The sequence below is a fragment of the Thrips palmi genome, unplaced genomic scaffold (assembly GCF_012932325.1).
Source record: "Thrips palmi isolate BJ-2018 unplaced genomic scaffold, TpBJ-2018v1 HiC_scaffold_5, whole genome shotgun sequence".
Lineage (NCBI taxonomy): Eukaryota > Metazoa > Arthropoda > Insecta > Thysanoptera > Thripidae > Thrips > Thrips palmi.
In genome coordinates, this window is record NW_023144632.1 from 15,561,755 (window position 1) to 15,580,103 (window position 18,349).

At 57.8% G+C, this 18,349-nt stretch overlaps 1 protein-coding gene across 1 annotated transcript in view; it reads right to left on the bottom strand.

Annotated features, from left to right (window-relative positions):
• Positions 1–18,349, bottom strand: part of LOC117651007 — a 51,838-nt gene that overhangs the window by 32,520 nt on the left and 969 nt on the right. Inside the window, exons 2-5 of the mRNA XM_034394705.1 lie at positions 16,938–17,096; positions 16,431–16,603; positions 15,750–15,892; positions 5,666–5,763 (exon numbers count right to left, since the gene is read on the bottom strand). Of these exons, the coding sequence (XP_034250596.1) occupies positions 5,666–5,763; positions 15,750–15,892; positions 16,431–16,603; positions 16,938–17,096 (573 nt within the window). The remainder of the gene's footprint in view (positions 1–5,665; positions 5,764–15,749; positions 15,893–16,430; positions 16,604–16,937; positions 17,097–18,349) is intronic.

Here is an 18,349-nt window from a genome sequence, read left to right on the forward strand (position 1 = left end):
AGACAGGCCCTCTCGCAACGCGTCTTGACGGCACGCCGGCGCGGCACCGCGGGGGCGGCGACCGACACCCTCCCCCACCACGGCCCCACCCAGTGCCATCGCGCCATCGCCCAGCAGACTCATCGCCCTGGCTGCGCCCCATCGACCGAACAGCCGCCTCATTCCGAAGGGACGCCGCTCTGTCTCTCTCGCACCCCTACGGGCCCTACGGGCCCTACGGGACGCCCCGTGAGTGCGAGAGAGACAGAGCCCGGCGCGGCTCGAGCGACACGCCGTGGTCCAGCCTCCAGCCGGCGCCTCCCGCACCTCGCCCTGCGCGTCGCCCTGCGCGTCGCCCTGCGCGCCCAAGGCGGCAGCACCGAGTCTCTCTCGCACCAATGCGAGGCGCCTGTGAGTGCGAGAGAGGAAAACGATTCCAGGCATGAGTCTGCCAAGGCACGCCGCCCGGTACGCAGGCAGCGCCGCAAAGCACTGGCGCTCGGCGGGCCGGCCCAGCCTGCGCTTGACAGGCGTTAGCCACCAGCCACACAGTCGTGTCAAGACACACACACACTGGCGTCGCCATCGCCGCGGTGGCTTGCCGGGCTAATAGCCGTCTACACCACAGAGGCTGCGGCCGATGGCGGAGCATGGCGGAGCAGCAGCCTGCTTCCGAGCACCGCTCTCCCGCTGTCTCTCTCGCACTCTCGGGGCGCCCCGTAAGGCAAGCCGTAAGGCCCGAAGGGGTGCGAGAGAGACAGCGACAGTAGCAGTGCATCAGCCTGCAGCGGCGAGAAGCGCCCGTCGGCCGGAGTCCCAGTGGTTGGACAGTTGCCCAATCGGCGGCTTGAGTACCGGCTGAGTAGACGATATCCGGCACACGCCACTGGGCGAAATACGAAGAATAGTTTAGAAATCACGTTTCGTAAAAAAAAGTTGTACTATGCATGACGTCACGATCCGTTCGCAAGAGACGGACATCTGAAACTTGGCGAAAGTTGAGGGGGAGAGGGTGGAGACGGACGGACACAACCGTTGTGCCTTGTCGAGTCGGAGCGGGTCGGAGCGGAGAGACCCCGGGTCAGTCCGGTGTCGGCGTGTAAGTGTACCCCCCGACCCAGAGTACCCCCGGGTACACAACGCCTAGGGCCAAAGTACCCTGGGGTACATGACGACTCGGTTAAATGTACCCAGGGGTACATGACAATGCGGCTAGGCGAAATGTACCCCGGGGTACATTTTGCCTAGGCTTATTGTATCCCCCGCCGGCCGGAGGAGGATGCACGTCGCCTAGGCGCAATGCATCCCCCCCGGATACAAAGAGCCTAGGCGAGGAGTATCCCCTCGGCCGGCCGGAGGGGGATACAAAAAGCCTAGGCGCAATGCATCCCCCCGGATGCAAAGAACCTAGGCGAGGAGTATCCCCTCGGCCGGCCGGAGGGGGATACAAAAAGCCTAGGCGCAATGCATCCCCCCCCCCCGGATACAAAAATCGAAAAAAAAAAGGAAAAAAGGGGGGCCTTTCTCCCACCTCCGCACACAGGTCGGAGGGCCGCCTGCAACTTCGGTGGATCGGGGGAACCGGTGCTTTACAGGCGGCGACCCCAGGGGTTCTCGTCTGTATATGGGCCGGGCTTGAAGGGCGGGTTTGACAGTCTCTCTCTGCCTTGAGAGCCTTTGCTTTTCGCAGGGTGGTCTGTACCAAATGTACACCCGCTGTCCGGCGCTCTCTACCAAACATACAGCTTGTTTAAGGGCCAGCTTCAAAGGACTTATCATCTCCTCCCGACGAATCAAGGAGGACCCACCCGCGACCAATTACGGGTGGCTGGATTGACGGATCGAATACTCCGTCGCTCCAGTGCCGAGGCCAACCCGCCGAAGCGCAGTTGCTTTTTAGACACCCCAGCGGAGTGGCCAGGTGAATGTGACTCTGACCACTACGCTATCAAGCTTGTACGTCTGGCGTCGTGTTGGACGACGGGTTTGAGTTGCAGTGGAAGGAAGCCAGTCGAAAAATGTAATGAAAGGATGGGAGTCGATCCCAGGACCCTACTGCCGGGACCGCACGACTTTTGCCGCTCGCCCACCACGGCCCATGACGAATGGAGCGGCGTGAGGCGGGCTCTTGACGCGACAGAAATGGACCGACCCGGTCAAAATTTCACAAGAAGTTTGGGGAGTCGAACCGCCGACCTCAGCACGGAGAAGCGACGCCTCTACTCCCTAGACCACCACGGCACATGCTGACCGTTGGCTGCAGTCACGGTTTTCAACCACACTGGGCGAGGCAGTAAAATTAAATGTTAATGTTCCTATAGGAATCGAACCCCCGACGTGTGGGACTGTTCTACACGGCTCCGCTCTGATGGCCTCGAACCGTTCCACAAAAGAAAGGAAATCGAAAAAAAAATTTGAGATGCCGGTATTCGAACACCGCACTGTGCAAATGTTACAGACGTTCGATCGCATTTGCACAGTGCGGTGTTCGAATACCGGCATCTCAATTTTTTTTTTTCGATTTCCTTTCTTTTGTGGAACGGTTCGAGGCCACCAGAGCGGAGCCGTGTAGAACAGTCCCACACGTCGGGGGTTCGATTCCTATAGGAACATTAACATTTAATTTTACTGCCTCGCCCAGTGTGGTTGAAAACCGTGACTGCAGCCAACGGTCAGCATGTGCCGTGGTGGTCTAGGGAGTAGAGGCGTCGCTTCTCCGTGCTGAGGTCGGCGGTTCGACTCCCCAAACTTCTTGTGAAATTTTGACCGGGTCGGTCCATTCCTGTCGCGTCAAGAGCCCGCCTCACGCCGCTCCATTCGTCATGGGCCGTGGTGGGCGAGCGGCAAAAGTCGTGCAGTCCCGGCAGTAGGGTCCTGGGATCGACTCCCATCATTTCATTACATTTTTCGATTGGCTTCCTTCCACTGCAACTCAAACCCGTCGTCCAACACGACGCCAGACGTACAAGCTTGATAGCGTAGTGGTCAGAGTCACATTCACCTGGCCACTCCGCTGGGGTGTCTAAAAAGCAACTGCGCTTCGGCGGGTTGGCCTCGGCACTGGAGCGACGGAGTATTCGATCCGTCAATCCAGCCACCCGTAATTGGTCGCGGGTGGGTCCTCCTTGATTCGTCGGGAGGAGATGATAAGTCCTTTGAAGCTGGCCCTTAAACAAGCTGTATGTTTGGTAGAGAGCGCCGGACAGCGGGTGTACATTTGGTACAGACCACCCTGCGAAAAGCAAAGGCTCTCAAGGCAGAGAGAGACTGTCAAACCCGCCCTTCAAGCCCGGCCCATATACAGACGAGAACCCCTGGGGTCGCCGCCTGTAAAGCACCGGTTCCCCCGATCCACCGAAGTTGCAGGCGGCCCTCCGACCTGTGTGCGGAGGTGGGAGAAAGGCCCCCCTTTTTTCCTCTTTTTTTTTCGATTTTTGTATCCGGGGGGGGGGGGGATGCATTGCGCCTAGGCTTTTTGTATCCCCTCCGGCCGGCCGAGGGGATACTCCTCGCCTAGGTTCTTTGCATCCGGGGGGATGCATTGCGCCTAGGCGACGTGCATCCTCCTCCGGCCGGCGGGGGATACAATAAGCCTAGACAAAATGTACCCCGGGGTACATTTCGCCTAGCCGCATTGTACCCGGGGTACAATTCACCTGGCACCTAGGCGCAATGTACCCCTGGGTACATTGAACCTAGTCCTCATGTACCCCAGGGTACTATGGCCCTAGGCGTTGTGCACCCGGGGGTACTCTGCGCCGACGGGTACAGTTCGCCTCCTACACCGGCAGGGTGGTTCTCTGCCATCCGCGCATTTTGGTCGACGCGACAAGGGCCGCAAGTGCACACTGCGGGGCACACTGTCAAACCAGCAACCAGACCCCACACTTCATTCTCCACACTTGGACGTGAGGAGTTTGGCAGTCTCCACGGCATGGTGCGAGCGCGCGGACGCCATCCCCCACCTTGCCCCACGGCCAGCAGTTCGTGCATTTCACGCGTATCACACACTGAGTGCGGCGTTTACCTTACCTAACCTAACCTCGGTTTTCCTGTTTCAGGCCCTCGCTGCGGGTTCGCGCGCTGCAGGCAGGCCGCCTCGCCTGGGTGCGGCGCAAACTCTTTCCGAGTCATTGAAAGTTGGACTGGCCTTGGCGAGTCTCTCCACGTCGTCATCGCCCCTTTCCCCCTCCCCCTCCAGGCGGCGCCACCTTACAAATTGATCGTCGCTTCGCATTAGCAAGGCAAGTCATTTCAAGCACCGGCCCCGTCCCATTTGCGCTGCGAGCCAAAATTAATTTAGAGGTTAATTTCCAAAAGATAATTTAATGAGAAACTGGGAAATTGCGAATCAAGTCCGCAGCAGACATGGTGCCCACGGGAACCCGCGTCGCGAATGCGAGCTCAGCGAAACTGGGCTAAACGTCTCACGAGTAAGAACACACCGATAAGAAGTGTACTTGTGTAAGCACACTCTCATCTCATCAACTGCATTAGTGGTTTTGACGGAGTGTGCCCCCCTTGAGCCCCCCCCCCCCCCCCCCCCCCCCCCCCCGTAGACACGTCCCTGCACTCACACACCACCAATGACAGATGTGTACCCACCCAGTGCATATTGGATGTTGTTGTGCAATCCAGTTTGTGTCTGTGTTCGAGCACGTGATGGCGAGCGGGCTGTTATGCCATCGTTTTCGGTCTTTGGGCGGCCCGGCCGCCCTCGCGGAAAAGGCAGCAAAAGTTGGCGTCCGGCGGCGAAGCGTGTTGCCACTGGCTGACGTGTCGCTGCGTGCAACTGACGTGTCATTTGCGCCGCTCGGTGACGCATGCCGCGTCCCAGGACACGATTGGCGCGTTCCAACCGGCTAACACCTCCGCGCCGGAGGGAGGGAGGGGGGGTACTATGTCTACGATATGGTTCTTGCACGAGATCTCGTTCCCTGAACGATTGCCAGAACGATACTCAAGCGTTGCCTCCCCTTTGCGAGCTGTCAGTGACTTTGGATGGATCATTGCCGCGCGGCAGATGCCATTTGGCTCCCGCATATTCCAACCATTTTCCACGTCTTTTCCAGCGACTTTCGATCAATTCAATCAATCCAAGGGGTTTCCAAACGATTCCTCAATTATTTTCAGGACAGTGTGCCACCCGACTGCAAGTGGGCAACCCCCCGGCCGAGCGGCCCACGCCGAGAAGAGCTGTCGTGAATCGATCCCGAAGGGGAAACGACATTGGTACGCAGGCATTCCAAGAGGGCCGTCACCTTCGGCGGAAACGCCGTCGCGCCAGGCCTGGCAGCTCACTTCTCGGCCTACGGTGTGCCTGCCCCGGACTGCAATTAGGATGCATACACGTCTCGTTCTTACAACACTGGTAAAACAAAGGCATAAAAATTACGCCCTTCAGGGCATAAATACTCTTTTACGCCCTTGTAAGGGCATAAATCGTTTTATGCCCTTGGGAAGGGCGTAAATGGTATAGGAGATTTAAGCAAAATTTTTATGCCCTTCCAAAAGGCATTAACGATTTACGCTGCTCCAGGGGCGTAAATCGTTTACGCCCTTTAAGGGCATAATTTTAATGCCTTTGTTTCATCAGTGAAGTCCCGTTATTCGCGTATCTTCCATCAGCATCGGAGTTAATCAAAAGCTTGTGCGTCAGCCGGGAACAGTGCTGGAGTGAACTTACCGGGGTACTTCTTTTTGTGCTCGGCGTCCACCAGGCGGGCGAGCTCGAAGTACTGGTCCTTCTTCTCCTTGGCCATGGTTTTCCACATTGTCCCCAACCTGCAAGAAAAAATGATGGATGTCACTCGATGGGCGTGCACGTAGGTACAGACAGAAGGCATCGAGGGCAGCTAGCAGAACAAGTCACTATTCATTCAGCTGAAAATTGGAAATCTTCTTAATTCGGATTCGATCACTATCATTGGGCTTGAATGGGTCAAAGTCGATATTTTCTCGGACGAGCAAGCACAGATCCAAAAGGACAACTAACGCCCCCTCCCCCTTTTTTTAGTCACCTGAAAGGTAGGCAAAAAGCAAAAATTGACCCTTGTAAGTAGGCAAAAAGTGCTTAGGCGCACTCTGGATCCGCCACTGAGGCACCTTGTTGCGAAAGACGATGGCCTGCCAATATGCCTCCTCGGCGGGATTAAATACCAGGGGCCAGGAACACCGAGGAACACCGAGGCAAAATGAGAAGTATGCAGTCCCGCCAAACAAGCCCGCACCATTCCCCCGGCCCCCGCCCCCGCCCGCCTGGGCAGAGCAGTGCTGGAATGCATAACTTTCATTTTGTCTCGGTGTTCCTGGCACCACCTGGCACCAAGTCACTCATGGCGGCATCGGCCGCAGCATCGCCTACGGGCACGCTGCTGGAATGTGGCAGAAAATCCAAGCCATTCGGAGTCTGGAATGGCATCCCGGAAAAACATTCTTTTTTTCCTTTTTTTTTACTGCGCTGCCGCTGGATGTTGCTTCACTGATTCCGATGAGAAACAACGCCGTGAGTTTCGCATTGCACCCCACCCGCCAGCCTGACTAACCCCACGCCGGGAGAAACTGACAAAACCAACGAAAAACTGTTGACTTTTTTGGGCGGGGCGAGGGGAACGACCTGTCAAAACAGTCAGGTAACGGAATGTCAGAACCTGGACAGGTTTTTCATGCGTGTAGGAGTCATTCGCACTGTGTACGAGGGAAACGCAGATTCTCTCACTAGGGACGCGTTCCCCTCGAAAACAAGACACACGGTCCTGGACCTCCAACGGCGTTCGCAGAACAGCGACCAAGGGTGACGAATCGCGTGTAAACTCCTTTCTACACTTTCGCCCAGTCAAATAAATCTACTGTTGAGAATTTTTAAAGACTTTTAAGTTCCAGATATTCATCGAGTGGTTATACTGGCGTTTTTTACTTCACCGCAATAAAAGCCAGTCCCCTTTTATGCACTACTTCACTCATCCCACGCACAAACGAGGACCCCCTCCCCTCCCTTTTTCCTCTCAATATCGAGTCGGCGGGGAATCCGTGCCTGACTCGCGAGCTGCAAACGGAGCAGCCTTCCGCCGTATTGCAGATTGATTAGGTTATCCGTTGATGGGGCACAGCTCACTGGTCCACTCGTTGGCTTCCACTGTCGCTACGCTTTGCAGCGCTTTGCTGCGCTTTGCCGCGCTTTGCTGCGCTTTGCCGCGCTTTGCTTGCGCTTTACCGCGCTTTGCTTGCGCTTTGCTGCGCTTTGCTGCGCTTTGCTGCGCTTTGCTGCGCTTTGCTGCGCTTTGCCGCGCTTTGCTGCGCTTTGCTGCGCCTGTGGGGGCGGCCGGCCGCCGCCGTAATGAGTGGGACGGAGTGGGAGTTGAGTGGCAAAACCACGGCCATAACAAGATTCAGGGGGTGGACTAGACACGCGGTGCTGATCGGGCCAGCCTTGGCTGCGATGATGCACACACGGCCTCTTTCAGCGGTTTCGTTTTTTGTTTTTCTTTTCTTTTCTTCAGCGTTAGCTGGTAAACCACTTTCCAGCCAAACTAGGCGTCCCATTGTCAAAACCTTGCGCGCACTTCAAGAGTAAGGATAAAGGATCACGGAATAAGTTCCTAAGGTCGATTCGAGATTGGTGGATTCGAGATATCCAGCGGTTTCCTAAATGATTCATTCTGCAAGGCGCTCCACGTACGTGTCGCGCATCTCCTCCTTCCCCTCCAGAAACGTCGCGCGGCCTCCAGTGACGTCCAGCCCCCCTCCCCCCAAGACACACGCCAACACACACACACACACACACACACACACACACAACGTCCAGGTCAGACACACTCTAACGAACGCCGTCCCCTTGGTTCCAGGTCACACTGTCCCGGCCGTATTCTATTCTCTGCTGAAAACGGAGGCCTGCGCGGCCTTGCGCGGTGGTTCAGAAGGGCTGCTTATTGATCGCCTCTCTCGCACCCTCGCAGAGCCCCATGAGTGCGACAGAGACAGCGACGCCCTTCTGACTCGCTCCTCCGCTGACATCTGCAGCAGCACTCCGCGGGCGGAGAAGAAGGCACCGCGGTGCGCGACGTCGGCGACGTCCCGTCGGCACGTCCGTCGAACTGACAGCGGAGCGACACCACGGTCCTGGATTTCCAGGGCTGCCCTGGAAACGGGGACGATTTCCAGGAGCCGCCTGGGAATACAAGGTACTGCTTTTACCGCGAAATCGCTGTTGTCGCTCTGTCTATCTTGAGGCGTCCCGCGGTCCGCGGTCCCGAGAGGAGAGAGACAGAACGGCGATCAGTCCGGGGTCGGTCTGCAGGCTCTCGCAGCGCGTCACGTTGGGTCAGCATGACACCAGGCGGGCTACGAACCCAGAGAAGAAAAGATTGCAGACTGCACGTTGGCACGTTGGCAGCCCCGCGGGCGGGCTTCCCTAAGCTACGGGGGACGAAGCGCTCTAGGGTGGCCACTCGTCCCAGACGTTTGGTTATAGCCTAGCCCGCTCCAGGTGAGGCCAATGCATAAGCTGTCAGGATAGTTGCGGCCTGTCTGACCGCTATAACACTCTCGCCCAGCCCCTCCCCGTGCCGGTGCGAACGGCTTGACCCAGACGGAAGACAGTCGGACGCCGAACCGGCCGAACGGACGACAGGCGGAGGACAGACGGGCCCGGTGGCGCTGCCTGGGGCTGCCTGAGCTGCCGATGTCAGGCCTCGACTTTCCTGACAGCTTTACCCATCATGCATTGGCCTCACCTGGACTGGGCTCGGCTTGCCCCGCAGCAGTCTCGGACGAGTGGCCACGCCAGAGCGCTCCGGCGCCCTCAGACCGGAGGATAGGCAAGCCCGCCCACGCGGCTGCAAGTGTAAAGTCTACAATCTTTCCGACCCGGGGTTCCTGGTGTACCTGTGTACCATGGGCCATGCAGGCAGCCACAGACAAAATGATTGCCTGCAGTTACGTGCGCGCTTGCCTACGCTCCGATCTGCGAGTGCCGGGACGCTGTAGAGTGGCCACTCGTCCCAGATTACAGTTAGATGAGACAAGACCAGGCTACGTCTTGTCCGCCTGGTCGCCGGCCTGTCCTGCCCACCTCACCGTTGTCCGCTCACCGTTGTCTCCACCTCACCTGCCCTGTTGGCCTAACCTAGCCTGCGATGGCCTGACCCAATTCTGGGACGAGTCGCCTCTCTACAGCGTGCCGGCGCCCGCAGACCGGAGCATAGGCAAACCCGCGCACGCGGCTGCGGGCGCGGAGCCTGCAATCATTTCGGACCACCTAGTAATTCAGCAGTACACACCTGTGTACTTCAGCACACATCTATAGGAATGTACCAACGAGTACACATCTACAGGAAGGAATTTACTAACAAGTGCACATAATCTATAGGACATCTATTGGAGCATGATAGGCAATAGGAGTGTACTCGGACAAGAACACTCCGTTGATCCAGGTGAGAGTGTGCTAACAGACTCCCAAGTACACTCCTCTAGATGTGTACAAAGTCACGGGGCCGCGGCAACGTAGAGAGCAAGAAGGAAGCGGTTCACAAGGAAGGTGGGACGGGCAAGGGGAGGGGGCGAAGGGGGTACGCCTGTGGTGGGTGACTGACTAGCGGCTTGTATCGACATCGACCAGCCCCTCCCCGCCCCTCCCTGCGTGGCACGGCGTGGCACGGCGTGGCACGGCGTGGCGTGGCTGGCATGACACTCCATCCGCCGCGCAGCGGCAACAACAGGACGAGGGGCATCATCGGACCATTCAGGCCTCGCACTGGTTAGCGAAATGTGATTGTGGGTCGGCCAGGGCGACGAACGCTTCGCCCACACCACTCCGAGCCACGCTTGCGCCAAAGCTAGCGCACTCCAGTGGAAATCCGCGAGTGTGACATCATCACGTCTGTTAACATACTGCGAGAAAAAAGGACGGAACATGTCTGGTCAATAATTTGCCTGGACCATCCGTACCTGTCAACTACGGAACTCCAGTACTTTTTTTACCGCACCGATTACATGAGTTCACATCGAACAAGTAATGGACGCGCGATCAGGGCGCGCAAACTTTTGCAATTAACTATATTCCTGAATCTAGCAAACGGCGAGAGATATGAAAGTTATTCATATGCATTACCCCATCTCGAATTCTCTTTAAGATGGGGTAGCAAAACTTTGATATCTCTAGCCGTTGACGAGATTCAGAACAATCGTTGATTGCAAAAGTGTCATGTTTGCTCTGGATCCGCCGCTGCTAGGCCCGGCTTGGCCCTGGCCCGGGCGAGACGACACGGATGTGCGACGCGGCACTCTAACGAACGCCACGGCATTCACGTCCCGATGAAGACACGCGCCTGGATTTCCGGCGCACGCAGCGCGAAGCTCCGAGAACGCGCATATCGTTAGCCAGCCTGCAGACAACACACCGATTCCGAGAATCGTCGTCGTCGCTGTCTCTCTCGCACCCATGCGGGACGACCCACGAGAGCGAGAGGGACAGAGCGACGACAGCGACTCCCGGAATCAGTCTGCCCGCCTGCAGCCACGGGGCACCGCGTTGCCGAACTAGTTCGTTAGGTGACCCGCAGCCTTGTCTTGTGTGACTTGCGATATCGGGTCGCCTCTCGCGCTTCCTCGCGGCGAAGCAAGACGGCCTAACGAACCGGCGTCTAGTGTCACAGCGTCACGGCGCCTCGCAGTGCGGGCACGCCGGGCACGTCGGGCATGCAGCGCACAAGCGGGAGGCAAACATGCGGCCAGTGAGCGCCGCGCTGTCGTTTCAACGCCACGAGTTAGCTCGCCATGACAATAGGCGGACGCTTCCTCCAACACGATGGCGTCCACGGCAGCGACGAACAAAACAAAAACTGTCGCATTTAAAAGGCAAACGCTTTCCCACTGTAGTGACGTGGAGTGTGAATGCATGTAGCTACATATGCCATGAAAACGGGACTGCTTCAAGGGTGACTTCCTTGTCACAAGTGAATGAAATTACAGAGAGAGCGAAGTAGCAAGCAGGGGCGGCTTGGGGGAGGGGGGAGACAGCACCGGGCACTGAGAGCGATCTTACCCCGGCGTACCGACTGACGGTAGGCGCAACCCCACTGTCAAACTTAGTGTGGAGAACTCCTCACTTCCCGGTGCCGAGTAATTCTCCGCACTTGGAGGTGTGAAGTCGGCAGACTCCTCACTTCGAGTGTACGTAGAGTAGTTCACAGAGCCCCTCTCTTGGCGTGCTGCAAACGTGGAGAACTCCACACTTGCAGTGTGCAAACTGCGGCACTTTCAAGAGCGGAGACTTCCACACCTTCGCAAATCACGTCCGGAGTTCTCCGTTCTCCACACCGCTCCACACTTGGTTCCAAAGCGCGGTCCCGTAGGAAAGCAAAACCCCCACATTGCCCCACCCCTTCAGCCCTCAACCTTTAAAATTGTCACTGGAAGGCTTCCCCCGCACCCATGGGCCAGAAGACCGGTGGCGGCCGAAGCTTTAGACGCGTTTTGGGCTACAGAGTCGCTAGACAGGACTCGAATACCGAATGTGTGACCCCGCACCAATGGACTCCTCGTTCCGAGAGCAATGCATTGGTGGGGTCACATGATCGATTCGAGTCCCGTTTGGCGACCCTGGAGCTCAAAACTCGTCTACAGTTTCGGCTGCCTCCACCCAGGGGCGTCGGAAGTGGGGTTCAGTGGGTGCGCTGCGCACCCCCCAAAATAGTCTGGGGGGTGCGCAGCACCCCCCATTTTGATGCACGAGTGAGAGGTCAAAAGGGTAACGATAACGCTAGTCAACACTCCTGAGATGATATTCGATCTAAAACACTTGCTTTGCTTACTGGTTATGATAATTTTCTGTTTTAAATCAAAACCATTTGGCTCGCTTCGCTCGCCAAGAACTCGTAGTATATTTTCTCTGAATTAAGGACCAAAACTAAATCGCGAACCTAGCTCGCTTCACTTTCTTTTTTTCCGTTCTTTTTAAAAAGATTCTGCACAAAAAATTCTCTTTTAATTCCTTTAATATTTTCATAAACGCATAAGTTTAAAGCTTTACCTTGCACTTCCCTTGAAGTCTTACATTTGGTTTATTTTAAAGTAGGGATGTAAGAGCAAGTAATATTACCGGTAAAGAATGGTAAATTACGGTAAAATACGGTATGTTACGCAGGCCCCGGTAAAATTGGTATTTTTAGTAATTTTGAAACTATTGTTAATTTTGAAAAAAGCGGTGTCAAATGTGTAGAAATCGTCGTTTGGGCTGACTTTGGGCAGCCACTGCGTCTAATCTAAGGCGGCTAATCGCTCTCCCTCAACGGGTGACTGGTCTTTGGGCCTTCCTTTAGAACACCTTTGTTACGGAGTGCGATTAGCCGCCTTAGTTTGGGAGCGGTATTGCAGCAAAGTTTGTCGAAACAGTATCAAATGTGTAGAAATCGTCGTTTGGGCTGACTTTGGGCAGCCACTGTGTCTGATCTAAGGCGGCTAATCGCTCTCCCTTAACGGGTGGGTGGTCTTTGGGCCTTTCTTTAGAACACCTTTGTTACGGAGTGCGATTAGCCGCCTTAGTTTGGGAGCGGTATTGCAGCAAAGTTTGTCGAAACAGTATCAAATGTGTAGAAATCGTCGTTTGGGCTGACTTTGGGCAGCCACTGTGTCTGATCTAAGGCGGCTAATCGCTCTCCCTTAACGGGTGGCTGGTCTTTGGGCCTTTCTTTAGAACACCTTTGTTACGGAGTGCGATTAGCCGCCTTAGTTTGGGAGCGGTATTGCAGCAAAGTTTGTCGAAACGGCATAAAATGTGCAGAAATCGTCGTTTGGGCTGACTTTGGGCAGCCACTGCATCTGATCTAAGGCGGCTAATCGCTCTCCCCCAACGGGGTGCTGGTCTTTGGGCCTTTCTTTAGAACACCTTTGTTACGGAGTGCAATTAGCCGCCTTAGTTTGGGAGAGGTATTGCAGCAAAGTTCGTCGAAACGGTATCAAATGTGTAGAAATCGTCGTTTGGGCTGACTTTGGGCAGCCACTGCGTCTAATCTAAGGCGGCTAATCGCTCTCCTCCAACGGGTGGGTGGTCTTTGGGCCTTCCTTTAGAACACCTTTGCTACGGAGTGTGATTAGCCGCCTTAGTTTTGAAGCTGTATCGCAGCAAAGTGGATCAAAACGATAAAATTTTACTTTACCCAAATATACCGTATAATACGGTAAAATACCGTATTTTACCGTTATTTACGTAACTTTGAATTTTACCGGTATTTTTACATCCCTATTTTAAAGGATTGTAAAAGCTGTTTATTAACTTGTTTATTACAAATTGCATAGCCTCAATCCATTTTACACATGTCTTTTGTTACTTCTCGAAACAAACCTGTATTTTTGCTTAGTCCTGAGCTTTTGGTTAGCTTCGCTCGCCAATTATACCGCCTTTGGGAAGTACCGCCTGAAAGGTAGGCAACCCACAGCACAACCCCTTAAATTTGCGCACCCCCCACCCAAAAGTACTTCCGACGCCCCTGCCTCCACCGGTCTTCTGGCCCACTGTGCCCTCCACCCCGCCCCGAGACCCAAGTCAGCAGGCCACGCAACGGCCATGGACCCTCGCATGGACCGCAACACAACATGAACACAACCACCAGCACAGCAGCCGCGCGGACCCATGGATTTGGGCTCCTTCGGCACGTGGCCAGATGGATCCGCTGGGGGGCGGGCGTGCTGACGGGCGAACCGACGGGCGTGCCGACGGGCGTGCCGACGGGCGTGCCGACGGGCGTGCCGAACGCGGAGGGCGGGGTGGGTGCGCTGGCATCCCGGGACGTCCCTCGCGCTATATAGGTCAGTGCGGGCATGCGCACAGGCCAAACCTCAACCACAGCGGTGAGGGCGACGAGCCGGCGCTGTTCAAAGCGCTTTTTCGCTGAGCGGCGTGCCTTCGCCGACCCGACCGCCTCAAACGAGGCGTCGCCAGGTGGAAGATCTGCGGGTCGCCGCGGCCGGGGCGGGGCGGGCGGGGCGGGGCGGGGCGGGGTGGGGCGGGGCGGGGCGGGGCGGGGCGGGGCGGGGCGGAGCGGGGCGGGGCGGAGCGCCCGCGGACGGGGGGCTAGGCAGCCCGCTACGCAGCACCCCCACGCCCGGCGGCATGTGCGGCGATAATTGCCCGAGGCTTGCGAGGCTGGAACGCAATGCCTCGCCGTGTGCCTGCATTGTGTCGAATCGACACGGATGTGGCAGCTTTGTGAGCTTTGCAAAGGATTCCGTATGAATCTCGAGGCAATTAAAAAGGCAGCCTTTGGCGAGGGAGAGCCAGGTGCCCTCCAGGCTGGAGGCTCCAGCCCGCGCTCCACCGTGCCACGAGCGGGAAGGTGTTCCATGCAAAGGCGATACCGTACAGTGCTCCACTTCTTTCCGAGACTTTCCAAAAGGTTCGCGCAGAGGCGCAAACAACTTGAATTCGGTGTAGGTACGTTTCCCTTGAAATAGCGTGAAATAAAGTTGAAATAACGTTGAAATATCGTCGAAATAACGTGAAATGGCGTTGAGCTAACGTGAAATTCTTGGAACAATAACTTAGTTCTCTTTGTGATGAGCCACAGAGAGTCCATGGCATGAGCCGAAGAGGGCCAAAGGCATGAGCCCAACAAAGGCACGGGGCCCCCCTCGGCACCGCGGACAGTGCCCTGGCGGCTGGCTGGTCAAAGCCCTTGAAGTACATGTAAGAGCGTGAGGCGGCGTGAGGAGGCCAGACGGGGGGGATCCGTGGCTTCGGCCTCAAGGCCCCACGGCCCTAAGTCTCTGCCCAAGACACGCCTCGGCTTTTCTCCCGTTCAAAGGGTGGCGGTGGTGGCCGACACGGCGAAAACTGGCGAAAACGGTCGCTGGGTTTTCCAGGAACTCCCTGGAAATCACCTATGTTTTTACTACGAGTTACCTGGGATACCAGGAACCGTTCTTGCCGTGCGAAGGAAATAACTAAAGTTAACTAGAGGGCAGTCCGAGGGGCACTCGCGGACTGATTGGTGGCCAACCTCTGATGCCAGGGTGGGTGCACGGGGGCGGTAAGGGCGAATTTATAGGGTGCGCTGCAAGGCTTTGCCCTTTGACCCCTGCAGAGCCGCGTAAGCACTTAACCCCTGCTAAGTCGGCAAAAAGCAGCACATTGCAAGAAGGCAAAAGAGAGATACTTTGCCCCTCCCTCGGGCCCATTCTGGATCCGCCCTTGCACCGGCAACCCGTAGCGTACCCGGCTCCCCGGCTGCCAGCGCCCCGCAGAGCCCGGCCTGGACGCCGTCGCGACGCCAAGCTGCGCTAGCTACGCCGGGCTGTGGCCCTTGCTGTAGCCCGCCCAATTTCCCCCCCCCCCCCCTCCTTGCCGGCCTTCCCCAGGCCTTCCCCAGGCCTTCCCTTCCCGGCCTTCCCCTTCCCGGTAATCGAATGCCGAAGCAGCGCGAAGCAGCCCGGCCACGCGGCGCCGGCGCCATCTAGCGGCGGACGCGCCAAGGCCGTGGCGGTGGAGCCGCGCGGGGTGGCGGCGTGGCGGCGTGGCCTGCGGGGAATGCCCGCGCAGCCAGCCAAGCGGGGAGGCGCCGATCCAAGGGGCCGCGGCACGCGGCGGCACGGTGGGCCCTGCGACCCTTTTCGCCAGTTTCCGCCGAGCGGGCTACCACCGCCACACTTTGGACGAGAGAAAAGCCGAGGCGTGTCTTGGGCAGAGACTTAGGGCCCCCCCAACCTTTGAAGAATCCTGTGCACAAAAAAATTTCGAGTGGTTGCCCCCTCGCCTCCAGAGATACCTCCCCACCGACCTGACGCTGATGTCCTTGTTGCTCTCGCGGGGGTTCTCGCAGGACAGCTTCTTGCGGAACTCGTTGGCGAACAGCATGAAGGCGTTGGGCGGCCTGGGGATGCGGTCCTTGCGCGAGAAGGGGCCGCCGGCCCCGGACGCCGCCTCCGCGCGCGCCGAGGCGGCCGACGCGGACGACGCGGCCGAAGCGCTTGCCGCGCCCGACTGTTGACCTGCAGAGCGAAAACACGGCCTTCAGGCTCATTCCCAGTGGTTTTCGTCCCTCTGTCTCTGTCGCACTCATGGGGCGTCCCGCATGAGCGAGAGAGAAAGAACGACGAAAACGACTCTCGGAATCAGGCTGATGCAGGCTGCAACTGATCTGTGTGCACGGCATGCTCCACCTGGCGAGTCCTACTTCAACATGGCACTGCTCTCCGTTATTAAGCGCGGCCCTTGCAGCACGCAGTGCGATGCAGTGCGATGCAGTGCGATGCAGTGCGATAGCCCCGGTCAGTCAACCCCTAGCCACGATGAAGCGTACATTCAGGCATGCTCCAGATGGACAACACGCACACAGTTCGGTTTGCGGAGAGCAGGCAGGCTAGTTTCGAAATCGCTTCGTCGCTCTGTCTCTGTCGCACTCAAGGGGCGGGGCGGCCCGTGCGAGAGAGACAGAGCGCCGAAGAGCGAGAGAGAGCGCACCGTCGCGGCCGTCCCGGTTGGCGGCCTCGTTGACGCAGGCGAAGGGCCGCTTCAGGGGGTTGGCGATCATGGAGGGGCGCAGGGGCAGCGGCTCGTCGTCGTCCGGGGGGTCGGGGCTGATGGAGGCGCTGCACACCGTGAACACGTTGCTGTTGAGGGTGATGCCGTCGCCTGGGAACAAGGAAACATGCAATCATAGAACCTGCGTCTCGTGGCTGCCGTGGCCCAGCCAGTGCGGCAGTGCCCCTCACCCCGCCCCTCACCCCGCCCCTCAACCCGCCCCTCACCCCGCCCCTCACCCCGCCCCTCACCCCGTCCTGCGATCCAGAAGAGCGGTTTTTCGCTGTCTCTCTCGCACCGTTAGGGAGAGGCGTGAGACAGAGGCAGAGCGTTGGAACGGCTCTTGAATGGCTCGGCTGTTTGAGCCTAGGGGGCTAGAGGGCCCTCTAGACGCCCTCCACGGATCGAACCCTCCATTCAAGCCAAGCCGCGCCAGCCCGCTTACCTGAGGGGGACCGCGGCGCGAGGCCCACCACGGGCACGGCCTGCACGGCCAGCGCGCCCGACCGCCGCGTCAGGATCCTGGTGGTGTGCATCTGCAGCGGCCGCGTGGACCGCGTCGGGCCCAGGATGGCGATGGTGCCGCGCGACAGGGCACGCCCGCCTGGAGGAGCAAAGGACGGTCAAGACACTCCTCTTGACGAAGCAGAGCTCTCTGGAATGTCCTGTCGGACCGACCGCCCAGGCCGCGACGCCGCGCGGTCACTCTACGCCACTGCCAGCAGGGCGTGCAGTGCGACTGGCCGCGAGGGCGCCACCCCGCTACGTTGTCACCGCGGCGGCGGCTCTAATGATGTTCGCAAATCTGATTGGCCAACTGCCCTTTGAGGCTGCGACCGAGTGGGGTACTGCGGCCTGTCGAAGCCCAGCGATTCAGGAGGGTCGTTTCGTCGCTCTGCCTCTGTCGCACTCAAGGAGCTCGCCATAAGAGCGCGAGAGAGACAGAGCGACAAACCGCTCTTCTGATTCGCTCGGCAGAAGCCAGCCTCGCGGCCGGTCCAACAGCCAATTAGAGAGCTCTGGCGAGAAGATGGTTTCGGCGGACATCGCTCTGGACGCGGTTCAATCTCTAGTCCTTTAATGAGACTGGAACGACAGCCCCAAATGAATTGCCTTTCGAAGAGAAAACAATTTGGTGCCACCAGATGCAAGAGAATCCCCCTTGGCCTGCACGGCCTGCTTCGTCGCTGTGCCTCTCCCGCACCCCCACCACCGCCCCACGAGTGCGAGAGAGACAGAGCTAATCAGCGTGCCGCGAAAAACGGCCTTACATGAGGCCTAGAGAGACTGGAGAGTGGAGTGCTGACTAAAGCGAGGTCTCAGCCGTCCGGCCCGCGCTTCCTCTGCAGACTAGACTTATTCCGCGAGTCGTTTTCATCGCCCTGTCTCTCTCGCACTCATGAGGCGTCACGTCGAGGGGGTATGCGCTCTCTGAACCTGTGTACCGACTATTACGCTATTACGCTCTATTACGCCACAAATTAATCGGAATTTAGCTAAAAACGGCCTAAAACACACCAAAATTAATAAAATTTTGACAATTTCGGCTATTACGCGACTATTACGCGTATTATTACGCAAGCTATTACAGATAGAGTGTACCGACTATTACGCGAGTGCATACCCCCTCGCGTCACGTGTAGGTGCGAGAGAGACAGCGCGACGAAAGCGACTCTCGGAATCAGTGTGCTGATCTCTGGAAAACCTTAACAGTGTCACGTGATTTAAGGGCGGTCCCCTCCACCCGGCGGCACTCGCAGCGGTTCGCAGCCCCTGCGCGCCGCGCGCCTCGCGAGGCGGGCCTACACCCTAACCTCTCCCGCGGCCGCGGAGCTTTGCGGCTCGCGACCACCAGTT